General features: G+C 36.9%; 1 protein-coding gene across 1 annotated transcript in view; it reads left to right on the top strand.

Moving 5' to 3' along the window:
- The window catches only part of DPY19L4 (dpy-19 like 4), a 32,064-nt gene extending 18,270 nt beyond the window's left edge, over positions 1 to 13,794 (top strand). The window contains exons 14-19 of the mRNA XM_021543221.3: positions 180 to 300; positions 1,699 to 1,755; positions 3,990 to 4,072; positions 5,813 to 5,945; positions 6,380 to 6,538; positions 8,889 to 13,794. Coding sequence (XP_021398896.2) covers positions 180 to 300; positions 1,699 to 1,755; positions 3,990 to 4,072; positions 5,813 to 5,945; positions 6,380 to 6,538; positions 8,889 to 9,053 — 718 coding nt within the window. The 3' untranslated portion in view covers positions 9,054 to 13,794. The remainder of the gene's footprint in view (positions 1 to 179; positions 301 to 1,698; positions 1,756 to 3,989; positions 4,073 to 5,812; positions 5,946 to 6,379; positions 6,539 to 8,888) is intronic.
- The last annotated feature ends 2,187 nt before the right edge of the window (positions 13,795 to 15,981 follow it).

Below are 15,981 nucleotides of genomic sequence, written 5' to 3'. Positions count from 1 at the left end.
TGCCAGGTCTTCTGCTAGAGATTTCCTTGGTTTACCCTCCAGTACCATCAAAGTTAACCTCAGATTGTTTGAACATCCAGACTGTGCTTGACATAAGAAATAAATCTGAATATCTTTATAGTAGTTTGAGTACAAAGGCATACACAGGGTCCCAACTAAGTTACTGCAGTGTTTTTCAGAATGAAATATCTATGGACACCTTATGTTTGTATGCTTGCTGCATTTGGTGTGTGTTCTCCTGAACTTTGGATGACGCTTTTCAAGTGGCTTCGACTGAAAGCTGTGCACCCAATACTGCTGGTGAGTTGCTGTTGCCAAAGTCTTGGAAAATACATCTAGCAAGCGTATAGCTTTGCAAAAAACAAGTACCTAAGACCCATGAAAGAACCCATAAAAACAACAGGTTGTTCTGTGAGCAGTGGATTACATATGGTCTGCTTTTTCTGTCTTTTGTTCTTTGTATCACTTTCTCTGGTACGTGGTGATAAAGTTGTGTTCACACTACAATGTTTTCTGATAAAAAGTAGAGCTGTCTTCATCTCCCTTTCGCTCTTCTCAATTTCTTTTAACAAATATTTGAGACCTCTGTCTCTCTGTCATGTCTAGTTGGAATTGGTCAAGAAGGTCATGCACTTTTTAGGAGGAATGCAGGAGAAAAAATACTGGTGCACAGGGGTAGGCATAAGCTTTGTTTCACTGAAAAATGGGTCTTAAAATGGTGTAGTAAGGTGAATTTAACTGCTAAGAGTAAAACTGCTTCATAAGGAATGGTAAGTCAAATGACTTTGTATATGATTTGTTCATGTATCGCCATTATAGAGAAGTGTTGTGACTGAAGATAAGCTTGTGTTACAGAGCAAACAACTCTCCTGCTTCCAACCCTAGCTTTATTCTCCATATGACAAGAGTTGCTTTGTGTGACTTTTAGCAGCTTTGGTTTTATTAATAAAATACGGATAGAATATTGCTTACCCTAAATTCAAGAGGCTTATAGGAATAGACATATTATACTTAGAGGTTTATTATGTCTCCTGTGAAAATACCATACACTACTATATCAGAAAAATTGACTGTTCTTTTAGTCAAGGAGTAACAATATGTTCAGGTACATGGTAAGCACATCCTTTTATATACTTCTTGTTTTCTGTAATGTAGACCTGCTTTTTTACTATTAACAAAATAGATGTGTTAGTAGCTTAATATCAAAGGAATGCCTTGTGTGCATGTTTTCTGTACCATAGAAGCTATTTTCTCCTTGCAAAGCAAAAATTGTATCAGCTAGAATGATGTTATGCTGAGAGATGGATTTCTGAGTCTTGCATATCAATAACGCTAATCTGAACAAGATCAGAGGTTTGAAGTGCTTTTTTTCCTTTCTCATAGCATTTGAATGTGAGGTGTTTGCCTTCTTCTGTTCCCTACATGATGTGCACATGGAATCATTGTTACTTGAGTAGTAATTAACTGTCCCAAAAATTGATGGTAAAGTTTTTGTGAGTCAAGTGAAGCTTTCAGTGCTACATTAGGCAAATTATTGTTTGAGGAAAGTTTTTTGCCTGGTAGAAAACCACAAAGTTTCACGTACTGTCACTCTAAGATTTCAGACATAAATATTGCTCACTGTATAAGTAGAATCAACGGACACCTCAATGCTGGAGAATGGTGCCTAATCCATTTTCTTAAACGTGTACTTTCTAGGCTCTTATTCTGAGTATGGCAGTTCCCACTATAATTGGATTCAGCTTGTGGAAAGAGGTAAGAAAAGTACCTCTGTGAAGTTTTCTTTGTTTGTAGGCACAATATGAGTCAAAATGCTGAGCAAATATAATGAAATGTACTCAAGTGAAATTAAGTATATGTGATGAAATTTAAGTTGTCATCCATTGAAAATGTTTCATTTAAAAAAAAAACTCCCACTTTTTTCAGTACAAGGTATTTGATAATTTAATTTTCGAACTATCACTTGTTGCAATTAAATTTAAATGAAGATTTTATTATATTCAGCTGTTAAGCTTAGGATGTATAAACTGACTCAACAAAGAAAATACTGCCAAATGAAAACTCTGGATATTGTAAACTATGTTGCCTCAATCTTAGTTTTAGTGAAAAGGAGTAAAGTTAGAGGAAGTAAAATTACAGGAGGCTATATGCAAATAAACTGTTTGAAAAGCTCCCATCAAATTATAATGGAGTTAAATTCTTTGTGCAGACCATTGTGTCAGGTGGGTACCTACTACAGGGAAGAAAAGCCACAGCTGTTTCATGTTTAAAATGAATACTTAGTTCTTTATTGCAAGTCACAGACAAACTGGGGGTAGAGTATTTGGAAATTATTTTTTAAGCTCCTGTGAGTGCAAAAAATATGTGAAAAGTCTCATAATGTGTTATCCTCTGCTATACTGGCACAGCTTTAAAATAGTTTGGATAGTCTGAGAATTCATATATAGAAGCTGGTCTTGCCCAACAGTTACAGATTTTGTAACATCTATCTCACACTGCAACCAAATTTTCTATTGTAACCTGACTTTTTACATGTTTTTGATGGAGCAATAGATACTGTCTGTAAAAAAAAGCTAGAATTGCTCAAAAGATTTATGAAATCTATGACAATAGAGGAAACTAGTTTAGTTAACCAAGTAATTCCTTTCCATTGTTTTAATGAAAGCAGTGTGGCGTTTTGGACTCCAGAGGGCCTCATCCATTGCTGATCCAGCATCTGCTTTTAAGCAGTGGTGAACAGTTTGCTCTCCAGGTTCATAACTCACCCTTGAGGTTGGCAATGTTGATTAGAAGTAACAGAGCAGCAAAAATGCCTTGAGACTCCTAATCTGTTACTGTGGCTATAAAAGGCTGAGCGTATAGCTCAGCATCTTTTTGCTTGGCTGACTTCTGACTGTGTCTGGCATAGTCCCTCCTCTAACTAGGCTGTATGTGTAAAAGCAGTGCTTCTTTGTCCCTGACACAAACCTATGGCAGCTGCTCTTATGCTGCTTGTAGGCTGTTGCCACCTGACAGCTGAGTTGTCCAGGTAGTGGAGGTGGAAAGTCCACAGTTAAAAGCAGGCTCCCACTTCTGTCTGTTCACTGTGGCTGTCCCAAAGTAAGCAGTCTCTTTAATCTGGCAGAACTTGTAAACTTCATTATTTTCCAAAAGAGCTGAAATCACATAACTTTCACTTAGCATTTACAACAGCATGTACATGTACCTATTCCAGCCCCTCAAGGTTGGCCAGTTTCCAGCCATGGCTTTTTCAGATAAATGCACCAAATGGGTCAAGGACTTACAAAATCTCCCATCTTAATAAAGAAGGACCTCAAACCTGACAGGGTAGGGAAGCCATGATGCAGGGTTGCAATCTGGCCTGGTTTGAAAGCGGTGGCATTCTATCTCACAGAATCCCTCCTTTTCTCAGAATGTTTTTCAAGAGCATAAACTGAGGTATCCCACTTCACACAATGTAAGGTGCTCTTCTTCACTGCAGTGATTGAAGTCACAAGCAAGTCTGGGCACATTACCAGGGCTCTTCTAGGAAATTTCTTCTCTCCTGCCTTGCTTGCATAACACCTTTCCATCAAGTCACAACAGTCCAATCCTTCCTGCTCAAGCAGGTTTATCAGGAGAGATTTATAATTTTCTTGGTTCAGTGGCCTTATTTATAGACATTTGCATATGACCACCTGAATTATGGTTTTGATGCATTTAAGGCCACTTGATGAATATTGTTGCTGCTATTTATTTATTTTTAATTATAAGTATTCTAATAAAATAGGGAGAGATGAGAACTTCCGTTTAACATACTTATTTTGAAGAGGGTTTTCTGCTGTCAGGTAAGTAAATGTAAGCTGAGTTTTGTAAAGTATTCAAGCAAAGGTACCAGTTGGGGGGAAACCATTAAAACCCATTTCTGTTGTGTCACATAAGGTCTTAATGTAATGAGATGCTCTATAGATAATTTTTAAACTATAAGTAACCAAAAACATTTCCATCAGTTTTTCCCTAGAATAATGACAGAGCTTACAGAACTGCAAGAATTCTATGATCCTGATACAGTAGAACTTATGACATGGATAAAGTAAGCATGAAGTCCAACATTTCTATTTTACTGCTTTTTGTAAGGGTATTTTTATCTCAGCAGTTTGTGGAGCTACCTCTATCAAGCTGGGTTTTCCCTTGTCATTTAATGATGCATGGGGGAAGAAGTTTTATATTTTAGGCTTGGTATTGTTCCCATGAAAAGAAACAGAAGTTTATCATGGATTACAAAAGATCCTGAAACACACAAGCAAGTCTTGTTTAATGTCATTGCAGACCTAGTAATGTCATTGCAGCGGTGGAGATCTCAGCAGGATCTTAGATCTTGCGTCTTTGCATGCTAACATTTCATTAGATTACAGGATTCATGTTGATGATGTAATGCCAGAGGTGGACAAAACTCCTGAAATGTTATGTGCCTGAGCCAATAAAATGAAATGAGTGTGAGGATCTAGAGACTTTTGACAGGATACATGGAGAGGAGTATGTGTTACCAGACTTGCCCTTGACCACAGCAAATATGGAGCTATGTTACACAGCTCATACTGAACATATATACAGCTAATACCAAGTCATTTTCACAGATTTAGTTTTATTACCACCAAAAGTTTCAGAGTTGCATTCTGTCTCATTCAATTTAAGTTCAAACTCTGTCATTAGGAACTGTGCTTTTCTGAAAATTAGATCCCTTGTGTTCAGATAATTTAGCTTTAACTGTATTTTTTAGAATATTGCTTTCTGTATTTATGTAGTCCTTAATGTCAACCTGTTTGTCTTCACAAAAGATAAGGCTGGTAATTAGTGTTCCAGCCAATTTCTTCTTGTTTTTGTAGTAGTGTATGTTGTTTGTCACTGCTGTAGCTCTTCAAGGCAGCAAGTGGAATAATGCCAAGTACCTAATGGCTTTTATGTTAGTCTGCATATACTTCAAGTACGTAATAAATCATGATGAATTTCATTGAGATTCACTCAGCTACGAGAAATTTGACTACCCTTATCTGTAGCAGCTGTTCTTATTTTTAAAGAAAATCAAGATTTTTTTTTCTTATGGATATACTTAGCTATCTACATTGAAATTTTAATTCAATGTCATAATTACAGTATATTTTCTCAAAGTCTTCTCTCTGCTAATATGAATTTAATTTGAATTTTCTCTGCAGAAGTTGCCAAAGTCTATAATAAAGTGTGACAATGACAGTTTTCTTTCACGAATACAGAAATACAAATAGTCAAAAAATTATGCAAAATCCAGAAGTATGATAACTGTAGGCATTATGTATTGTGTATGCTGATATTATTTTCTCATAGATGATGAAATACATAATCAGAGATTACATATGAAATACATAATAGAGATCAAGTTACAACAATCACAAATTGTTCCCTTACAAGGTAACATCATGTTGTTTCTCCTTCTACCTACCCTCTCGCTCAAACTTGTTTTGTCACAAGTTGGCAACCATTCAGAAAAGCAGAACTTGGATCCATTCCAGGACCACTCTGAATGGTGCTTGGTGGATTGCAAGGAGGGGAGAACAGCCATCAGCCCTTGCCCCAGCAGGAACCCCTCCTTTCAAACCCCGTATTGCTGCAGGTCTGCACTTTCCCTGGAAGGGAAAGTACTGCCACAGCAACACCATCACCAATTGTAATGAGACTCCCAGTGATACCTTCACCTACTCCATTCATTCTGCAGCACCCTAACTGCTCCCACAGTATATAAAGTTGTTTTGATGAGTGCACCCAGTACTCAGAGTGCGTGTTGGTGTTGCTTTTGCAGACGCCAGGCTCCTGTGGCTGCTGTGTTTGCAGGCAGCCCACAGCTCATGGGTGTGATTAAGCTCTGTACGGGATGGATGGTGTCGAGCTTGCCTTTGTATAATGATGATGATCTTCTGAAAAGAAATGAGAATGTGAGTATCCAATTCCATAAATGTGGCATCTCACAGGAACTGTCTTCCTCTTCACCCAAATGAAATGCAAAAAAATCAAACGTATTAGAAGGGAGGAAGACATAGGAGTCCAGCAGACATGGAAGGGATTATCAAGCAGATTACCAGTGCTGCACTCTGCACAGAAACAAATATCAAAATATTATTTCTGAAGATTTTTCAGGCCACTTGAAGTATGGAAGATGAAAACTTGCCATTATCAGAGATAAATACTTCCCATTCAGATAGCCATTGCCTCACTTGTTTTGGAGATTTCAGAACCAAACTTTTTATAGCTTAATGTGTACATATAGTTTGTCATTACAGATAGGTCATTGTTGGGGGATATGTGTGCCCCAGTATTTAAGGTATCACTGATTTTTTGCATTGTATGAACATGTTTCCTTGATTTATAGATTTATCAGATCTATTCAAAGAGGTCAGCAGAAGATATTTATAAGATACTCACATCTTACAAAGCCAACTTTCTGGTTATTGAAGATTCAATTTGCAATGAAGTGGGACCTGTAAGAGGATGTAGAGTTAAAGATCTGTTGGATATTGCTAATGGTCATGTAAGTATTGGAGAGAAGAAATTAATGTTTGAATGCATAAATAATTAAATTGAGAATAAATCTCATAATGCTGGTCTTATTTTTCTTATTGTAATTGACATGTAGACAACAGTCAAGTTTTAAACGTGATCAGTTAAGTTTTGGATTGTCTGTTTCTTAAACTTGTAATCTTACCTAGTACTATTAACTGCCCTAATCCCTCCTAACACATGAGTATCTAGCTGTGCTGCTTTTCTGACAATTATTAAATACCATTTAACTATATATAAATGTTCAAGACTGACACCTGAATAGGTTTTTACAAGAGCAGTGAAGTCCTGCCACTGTAAGTGGCATTCTTCTAAGAAGGCATTCTTTACTACCTTTGTAAAAGAAATTCTAAAATGAATAAACTCAATTCTTCTAAAACTCTGGCTGGAATGAGAATCAGCCTGCCATTTAGTTCAGTACAGACTGTTTGGTTCTGATGGGGGTGTAAGTCTGTTCAGTTCAGCCTTGCAGATAGGTCAGCACACCAAAAGTTGTTTAAACCACATCTGCTATAAAGATCGGTTGAATAGAATGCACCATGAATGCTGCTTCAGTCATTGATGTGTTCTGTCTCTTTGGATGTTGGCAGTGCTGCTCTTGCTGCTTAAGTAGGGAGTAAGGTGGGGTTTGTGATCTCACTGTCACGTGTTCATTGGCTTCCTGGAAATCCAGCAAAAATTTTGGTTTTGGAAAGGCAGGGAGCGACCTTAAACTCGCTTAGAGTTTCATTGCTTATTCTCAGGTCAACAGGAAAGAGGGAGTCACCTCTAAGCAATATAAGAGTGGTACATTATTAGGGGATTACTCTATATTTCCCCAGGAGTCTACAGCTGGTGTCAGTTTCACTTCTTGGTTTTCATAACTATTTTATCCATGAAGGATATTCTCTCCATTTTTCTACTAACTTCCTTACCATTGCTGAAATCTGTGATTTCTTTCCTTGTCTTGGTGCTAAAATCATGTATGCCATGATTATTCCAGGATATATCCAATATACTGTACCATAACTGTGTGTCTGAATAACCTCCCTGATTGCTAATCTGTGCATTACCTCAGTTTCTTCTCAGATTTGTGTTTGCATGAGTAAATTACTGTTTTCGCTTCACACTTAGGATCTCCACTGGAGCAATTAACCACAATTTCAGGATTCCATGCCCTCATACCCCTGCATCTCTCATCTCCATGCATCCTGCATGCTTCTCTCTCAAACATAAACTTGATAAGCCTTCTTGTGTTTTTTGTTGTGGTTTTTATTGTTGCTGTTGTTTTGGGGGGGAAGTGATTGGTTTGGTATATTTGTGTTTTTTTCAGAAAACTGACATAAATTGTTTTGGAAAGTTAATAAAGTGTATTGTCTCAGGAAGTTGTAAACAAATCTCCCAGTTTGCTTGCTAACAAAAATTGTTTAAGTCATATTGGAAGATTACCAAGATACTCCAAAGTAGTGGAAGCTAGTGCATATGTATTTGGAGACTGCAGTACCTCATTTAGTTACTCCCAAAGTAGGTAAGACAGTGGACAGGCAGCGTGTTGACAGGTCTGTGCATGTATTTTGAATTGCTGTTTTTAAGAAGATTACTACTACTTTATAGCTTGTGCTATATCCTGTAGTCCTAGTCCAGTATCTTGTTTCTGACACTGGCTGAGAACATAGGTTTACTGATAGGGAAAGACATGTTTTCCAATAGTCTGTTGCTGAAGGACTGTAGCTCAGGGCAATTATCTTTGTGTTTGGAAGCCACTGGTGGATTTTTCTTCATGAGTATGTCTTACTACGTTTTTTTTAAACCATGTAAATCTGTGGCATCAAAAAGCATAATGAAGGGATTCTATAGGGATATCAGGCAGGAGATGCTAAAATGCACAGTTTGCTTCCAAGTCAATTGGTTGGAATTTGTAGGGAGATGTGTGTGTGTGTCTTTGGTCTTTATTAGGTATGTCAAACTTACTTGACCTGGGAAAGGTAATTGAGATTTTCGTTTCCTTCATGCTGGTACGCCCTGTGCAGGTCAGGTTTGAACTACAGGGTAAAGGGGCATGTGCATAATTTTCATTGCTGTTGTTCTTTATAGTATGAACGAAGTACACTGGTTTTAATGTCTGCTACCTTGACAAAGGGATTAATTCAAAAAGGCTTTTTTACATGGTTAAACAAATTACAGGGGAATGTGGTTTCAGTTTATTGGAACTGTACAATGTGGAAATTAAATGTCTATCATAAATGAAATTTACAGAATACAAAAGTTAATTAAATGTACAGCATTACATTCTGTAATCATTTACCTTCAGTTCTGTAATTTGGTCTTTTTCTTTCTGACAGGTGGTTTGTGAGGAAGGTGACAACTATGCCTACTCAAAATATGGACGATTTTGTCATGAAATCAAAATGAACTATTCTCCATATGTGAATTATTTCACTAGAGTATACTGGAATAGATCCTACTTTGTATATAGAATCAACACTGTGATATCCTTCCAATCCTGAAAAAGCATGCAAACTTCCTGAGGATTGATTGTGAATGAATTTCAGTTGGAAAAGATCCTTTTGAGCAAGGAAGTCTATTTTTGCAGATAGATGTGCACACATGCAGTGTACTGATGACTTTATTCTGCCAAACTGAAATTCTTTGATCTACTGATCAGCTGACACATATACTATCCTTGAAGGAATGGGAACATTGATCAGTTTTACAGTCTCTACAATGTGCTGCAGTCTTCCATGTTTTTACATTTTTTCCCATTATAAATCATGTTAATCTTCATGTAAATGAGATTTCTAACTTTAGTGTTAGAAAGTTGATATGCGTAGACTTCAGTAAATACAGAAAAATTATTTAAGGAGCTTGTTTAAGTCATATAGCTTTTAATTTTTAGCAAGAAAGCAATCACTATCCCAAGTCTTTTCAAGTAAGTGTTTGGATTTTTAGTTTGGGGTTTCTTTTGTTCTAATTCTTCCTGTCTTCCATAGTAAACATTTCTCTGTTTCTTAAACACACATTTATACATCTTATGTGTAGCTATATAGTTTGTATAAATCAAATAAGGAAGATTTTACTTAAACAGCACTTCCACAGTTTAAAGCACTGATCTCTGTATTGTTGTCTCTGTTGTCTACAGAGACATGTTGGTGGAAATGCTAGAAATTAGACCTAGCAATAGGAGCCAACAAGGTCAAATCTTCAGTTTGGAAAGAACTTGTCTTCATCATTTCTCCACACTTAAGTGTTTATGTGTGTATGCATAATTGTGTCTTTCTTAGCAGCCACCAGAATGGGCCAGTATACCACAGTATGCCATACTTGTTTTCAGGCAAGTGTAGCAGGACAACCAGGTTTGCTGCTGAGACTTCTGCACTTCAGTTTCACCCCCTGTGTGTGTGCTGGTATGTGTGTGTGTCTGTGTGTGTGTATGGGTGATACTCATTTCATTCAACTTATTATGCAATAGCTATATTGAGATAGTGCCATAACTGTCACTTAAAACACTATAATCACCACCATTAATAAATAATGGTACAGGTGTTCATAGCTATTTTTATATCAATTATGCAAGTACATAGATCTCTGAAAATTTGGCACTCTGCAGTTTTGCTTCCCTCTAAAATTTGTTATATGCACCTCTTTGCAACTCCTTTTCTTAACAAATTATCTGTTTATCCTGTTTGTTGCTGGCTGATAGACTTTCAGAAAAGAAAGAAAATTAATAATGTTTTAATTACAGCTCTGGGCTTAAACCTAGTGTTGAGAATGGAAACACCAATAAAAGGTAACAGTAGCTTTACTTAATGTAGATGTAACTGGACAAAAAGCCAGGACTAAGTTTTGGAAGAAGTTGCTCACCCCTTGGGAGTGACCTGCAGTTACAAATTAACATAACACCTGGCCCAAGAGACCAGTCTATCAGGCATGTGGGAATGATTCTTTGGAGCCTAGATGTCTTTAATGAAGAATCTGGCAAAATAGGGTGAACCCTCAGCTGAAAAATCTGCAAACCATTCTGCAAGTGGAAGCTGCAAAACAATCCTTACTGCAAATCAGAGATTTTAACTGAATTATTAGGAACTGCAGCATGTTGTTGTATGTGCATTATTCTTCTCTGCTCTATGCAGATACACTTAGTTATTTTACACTGACACATAGTGCTGAGATTTTTTAAACCTTGTTACCACTTTTGGAGTGATTTAAAAGAAAAAAGCTTTATTATTGTAAAAGCCAACATGTCTGTAATCTTTTTTTTACTTCAGCTATATTTTTAGGCCTATGAGTCTTGACAAAATATTAAATTATGCATTTTATTTGACACCAAGATTCAGATAAATCCATTGAATATATGGGATGTTGTCACCGAGATAAACATTTATCCATATAACTGAGTTACAAGTTATAAGTAAATATCCTTTCTGGGCATACAGGCATTGTGTTGGGGATAGTGTGTACCTTTGTGTCTGCTGGAGTGCAGGCTACATGTATTTGCTTGTGCACAAGTGCATGTTTTACTGCACTGGGCTGTTTCAGACTGCTCAATTACTATATACCGACAGAAGCTTGTGTATTAACTTAAGCTATGGCAGGCCTGCAGGAACCCCCTCTGTATGTGTGGATATAGATGTAATATTTGGAAGTAAGTTTACAGTTCCTTTTCCAATTTAGGTTTGTTTGAATCACAGTCAAGGATGACACATGTCTGTGTGTTGGTCACTTAATCTCTTGAAGTTAGTAATTCATGAATATCTTCATATCAGCAATAAGGCATTCCAGGTGCAAACTTCAGGATTACACACTACTTGGGTAGATGAAGTTGCAGAACTTCTGGCTTCATGCCTTAGATTGCCATGCTGAAATGTAACATTCAACTGTCCTTGGCTGCCTGTTGTGTTTTCCTGTAATGTTGTGTGTGTTACCATGTAGAACATAGTTTGAACACATACGTGTAGAGCACACAGACTAAGAAAAACACAAATGAGACCACCCCACCCATCTAAACAGAACTGTCTTGTAGCATGTTGGCCTTTATACATGTTTAAATGAACGAGCTGAACTTTATTTGAACTGTGACACAGTTACTGTTATTAATTTTGTCATAGTTTTTAAGATGTATTCTTGATACTTCAATTGATTCTGCTTTAGGAGAATCATTTAAGATTTTTACCTTGTTTTTTATATTAGAAAAAATTATATTGCAGCACCATTGGCACAGCAGCCTTAAGTAACAGAAGGAGCCTTTTATTTGGGAGAACATTGTGGTTGTTCCTCTAAAAAAAGCATAATTAAAACAAGTGACTGAAAGAATCATATCTGACAAAGAAAGTGAATTAATTTCTTATCCAGCCATGGACTAGCAAAAATACTGTCTAATCTCCAGTTTCTGTGAAAAATAGTTAAGTTCCAGTGATATCCCTCAGTGGGACAACAGTGGGGCACCAGACTTGTGCAGACAGCCCTGGCTTGGTTTTCAACCAAACCACAGGTTTAAGTCCCTGAAACGGTTGTGGGAAAGTTTTACAAATTTTGATCTGCTTTGCTGTAGATGTTGCAATTCAGTTGAAATATGTGCCTTGCAAGCTTTTATTAAACAAACAAAAACCTCAATTCATGTTTATTTTTGTGAATATTTTTTTTAATTCCTGTCCCTCTGATTTCTAGAGTTTCTGTTGTGTCTTAATATGCCAACCTCCAAGGATGCCCAAGTGGTGCAGCTGGGATGTGTTCCAGACATCTAACAGCTGTACACTGGGAAGAATGAGAATTTGAATAGCAATTTGTGTGACTATTCTGCTGGCTTATTTCCTGCTTCACATTTCCACTTTCTGATATACTTGATCTTAGTAAATGCAAAAAAATTACCTTGAAAAAATAAATTAGTATAGTATTTTCAGGCACCCGTTATCCTTAGACTTGTGAATCAAAGTTTGACCAATCCACAGCTAAACATATACAGTTTTGTCCTAATCTTTAAAAAATGCTCTTTCACTTCCTGAATTACCACATACTTGAACTTGGATTTGACAGGAGATGCTTGAGACTAAGGAAAGGTATTTCTGAGCATAAACTTCTATTCATGTTATTTAAAAAACATTGATTTCATTTCTTTCAAAGTAAATGGAAATACAATTTAATGCAACACAATCTTAAATATGTTTTCCATTGGGGTGGGGAATAGGGAGAGGATACACAAATGTGGAAGAAAGATGGCCAAAAGGTGTCACAGGCATCGAAAATTCATCCAACTATTTGCTCTGGTGGCATTACTAGATACTGAAAGGCAGAGGCTAGGGACCAAGTCTTGCTCTTACCACCTTATTTTCACTAAGTCATCTTCAACTGTCCAGACCTTGTGACATTCCATCAGCTTTTCCATGCAATTCACACGAAAAGGAACTGCAAGATGAGGCTGTAGGGATTGTTAGGTATACAATTCCTACAAATACTTCTTAAAACTTCATCTAACCCGTCCTTCAACCAAAACTCCAACAGAAGAAGGTGTAAGCTGTGTTTGTGAATGTGTGGGCTTGTGCACACATGTGTTTGCATTTACAGGTGTCTGTTTTACTATTGAGTTTTGGAGATGCAATGAGGAATTTCTCTTATCACTAATGGTGATAGAATCTGTAAGTCTGGTAAATATTGATGGGCAGGTGGACTCTGGAATACTATGGTATTGGAGATGAAAGAGAAGCAGAACTTTATTCCAACACAAGCAATATTTCCTGTGAAATAATACCTCAACATAAATCTGCATAATCATGCTTTAATACTCTTTCTAAAACCTAACTTCAGAGGGGAAAAAAGTGGGAATTCTAAGACATGCCTTGTGTGTTATCTTAATCTTTTCTACTTCATCAGTACAGCTAAAAAACAAACACCGTTACATTGCTGCACTTTATGCCAAATGCAGAGCTAGTGATGCCTAAAGGTCTTCTGAGTTGTTTTGTACCTCAACAATGTGTTTAAATGTAATTAATCTGGCAATGGTTTTGGTTTCAGCACAGTTAAATGTATGTATTTCTGCCTTTCAAGTGATGTTTGAGGTTACCTATTTATTTGATGGGACAGAAGGTTTAATGCCTTTCAAAGATTCAAACTTGTTTACTTCAGTAATGGAGAGGAATTACTGGTGGTGCTTTACTTGTTAACAGTGATGTTCAGCAGTAATGTATGTGGCATATGGACTTATCTATGTGCAGCTATTTAATAACAAGTCTAAGGAATACAATTCCTTTTATCCTGTTTGTTGTCTTGGACAGTTTTTTATCAAAATAATGTATACAAAGTAAATATTTTTCTCTTGTAACAAATTTTCTTTATGTAAAAAAAAAATTAATAAAAGCCAAGTTCAGAAAGTATGGATTGTTTGGGACACAAACAATTTTATCCTTTGAGAACTCAAGGGAAGACTGTGCAGCATGGCTCAAAAGTCTGTCTTGACAGGCAGCATAAACAGTCTTGCAACTCCTGAGGACAAGCAGCCTGCTCAGACTGGATCCATATGTTGTGCTGACTGTGGCTGCCTGTTGAGACATACTTGTGTGAGGATGAACAGCAAAATGTGAGCAGCTTCATATGGAATTATTGAACTCTCTGACTCTTCCTAAAAATCTTACTACAGCAAGCATGTCACCTGAAAATAAAGTGCTCTGCAACATTAAATGCTTACTGATTTAATTTTTTACTAATATGTTATCTGCCTTGAATTTTTACAGATCATGGTTACATATTTTGGAGCCCTCTATTGTTTTGGACAATATTATTAGTAGAAATCTTTGAATGCAGATTAATTTGTAATAATTTAACATGTAATAATACAAAATCTTGATTTTCTTTTTAGTTAAGTTCTAAAGACAGTACAAATACCCTACAGAGCACTTCTCCAAAAACAGATCATTTAGCACCTGAAAAAAAATATGTATTTACATCCTTAATTTATAATGATTCTGAGTTTGAGCATTTATCAGACTATTTTGGTTTAGGCAAGTCAGAAAATGAGCTGATGTTGGAAGTATCCAAGTTTAGCCATACAAGCAACCAGGCTTTGTGGTTGCTTAGGTCAAAGGGAATGGAGCTTCCTGACAGCATGAAATTCATGTTGGTATCTGTGTACTCTTCTATGCCTTTATGCAAAACTGATACTGTGGTTACTAGCTGTGAAACAGAATATTCTATTACATATAATAGAATTTGTATTGATATATGTCTATAAATAGGTGTTTTATGTGAGTCTGTAGCTCTGTACAAAATACATATTCTGTTTATAATCAATTAATCAGAGATGTTAGGTAAAAGTACTGTTGGTTTGGATTATTTTCCACCTGAATAGTGGTTCTGGAATCTGTTTGTAGGACCTAGTTTCCCAGATTTTCCAATTTTTGCAGTGACCCAGCCTATCATACTTCAACCACTGTATGCTTTCAGGTTGCTTAGGTAATAAATGTCATGGATGTTTTTAATGGTGATGAGATGCATCTTGTTATGGATTAAACTGCATATACAGAATATACAAACATTAAACGGTCCTGAGTACTACAGAGCTATTCAGTAGGTTCTAACACACCATCCGTACATTTACCTTCAGAACCTTGAACAGCTTTACAATGCCTTGGAATTTCTTGTTTCACAGTTACACTGTACTGTCTACTGTCAAGCTGGTGCTGTACTGACTGGTAATGCAAAGATCCAAAACATGTTAAGACTGAGTTTATTTTTAAACTGCAATAAATACTAAAATATTCTGTAAGGTGAGGTTGGATGTAAAGTGATGCCTTAAGCTGTTCCACTCTGAAGCAAGTTGAAAAAGGATGGATAAGAATGCAGCTCCATCCTGCACTGGCTCGTGTTACACTCTCTGTGAGACTGAGCACAGAGGTGTGGTCTCCCCAGAGTAGCTGCTGGGTGCACCTGTGGTTTCTGTGGCTGATCTGACTTCAGGTCTAGGCAGAAAGACAAAATCACTGCAGCAGAAGTGACAACCATTTATGCAATTTGAGAAAGGTACATTAAAATCAAGCCTGTTTATAATTTCATCATGAAAACCCCTTTCTGAAACACATGCAGTTCTGTAACATGGTCATTTTCATCTATTTCAGCATTGTTAGCACATGGATAAATGCCGCTCCTTTCTTTTTTCCTTTTTTTTTTTTTTCTTTTTTTTTTTTCTTTTTCTCTCCTCCCAAGTTGGCCCATTTTATGACAATCTGAGCTGTAGTCCAAACTGCTGGCTGCATTCCAGGGGCTTGTCCCAGCTGTGAGGCAGGGCCAGAGGAAGGCTGTTGGGCTTGCTGATGTTTTGGCCTCAGAATGGCAGTACTTAGATTCAGTGGGTGCAGTTCACAGTACTCAGTTCACTAGATCAGCTTTGCTTAAGAAGAACCCTCAAACTAAATTTCACTATGATTCTTCGGCAGTAGAAGCCGAGTGTCC

The sequence above is a fragment of the Lonchura striata genome, chromosome 1 (genome assembly GCF_046129695.1).
Source record: "Lonchura striata isolate bLonStr1 chromosome 1, bLonStr1.mat, whole genome shotgun sequence".
NCBI classification, from domain to species: Eukaryota; Metazoa; Chordata; class Aves; order Passeriformes; family Estrildidae; genus Lonchura; species Lonchura striata.
This window is presented reverse-complemented; position numbering and strand designations above follow the sequence as displayed.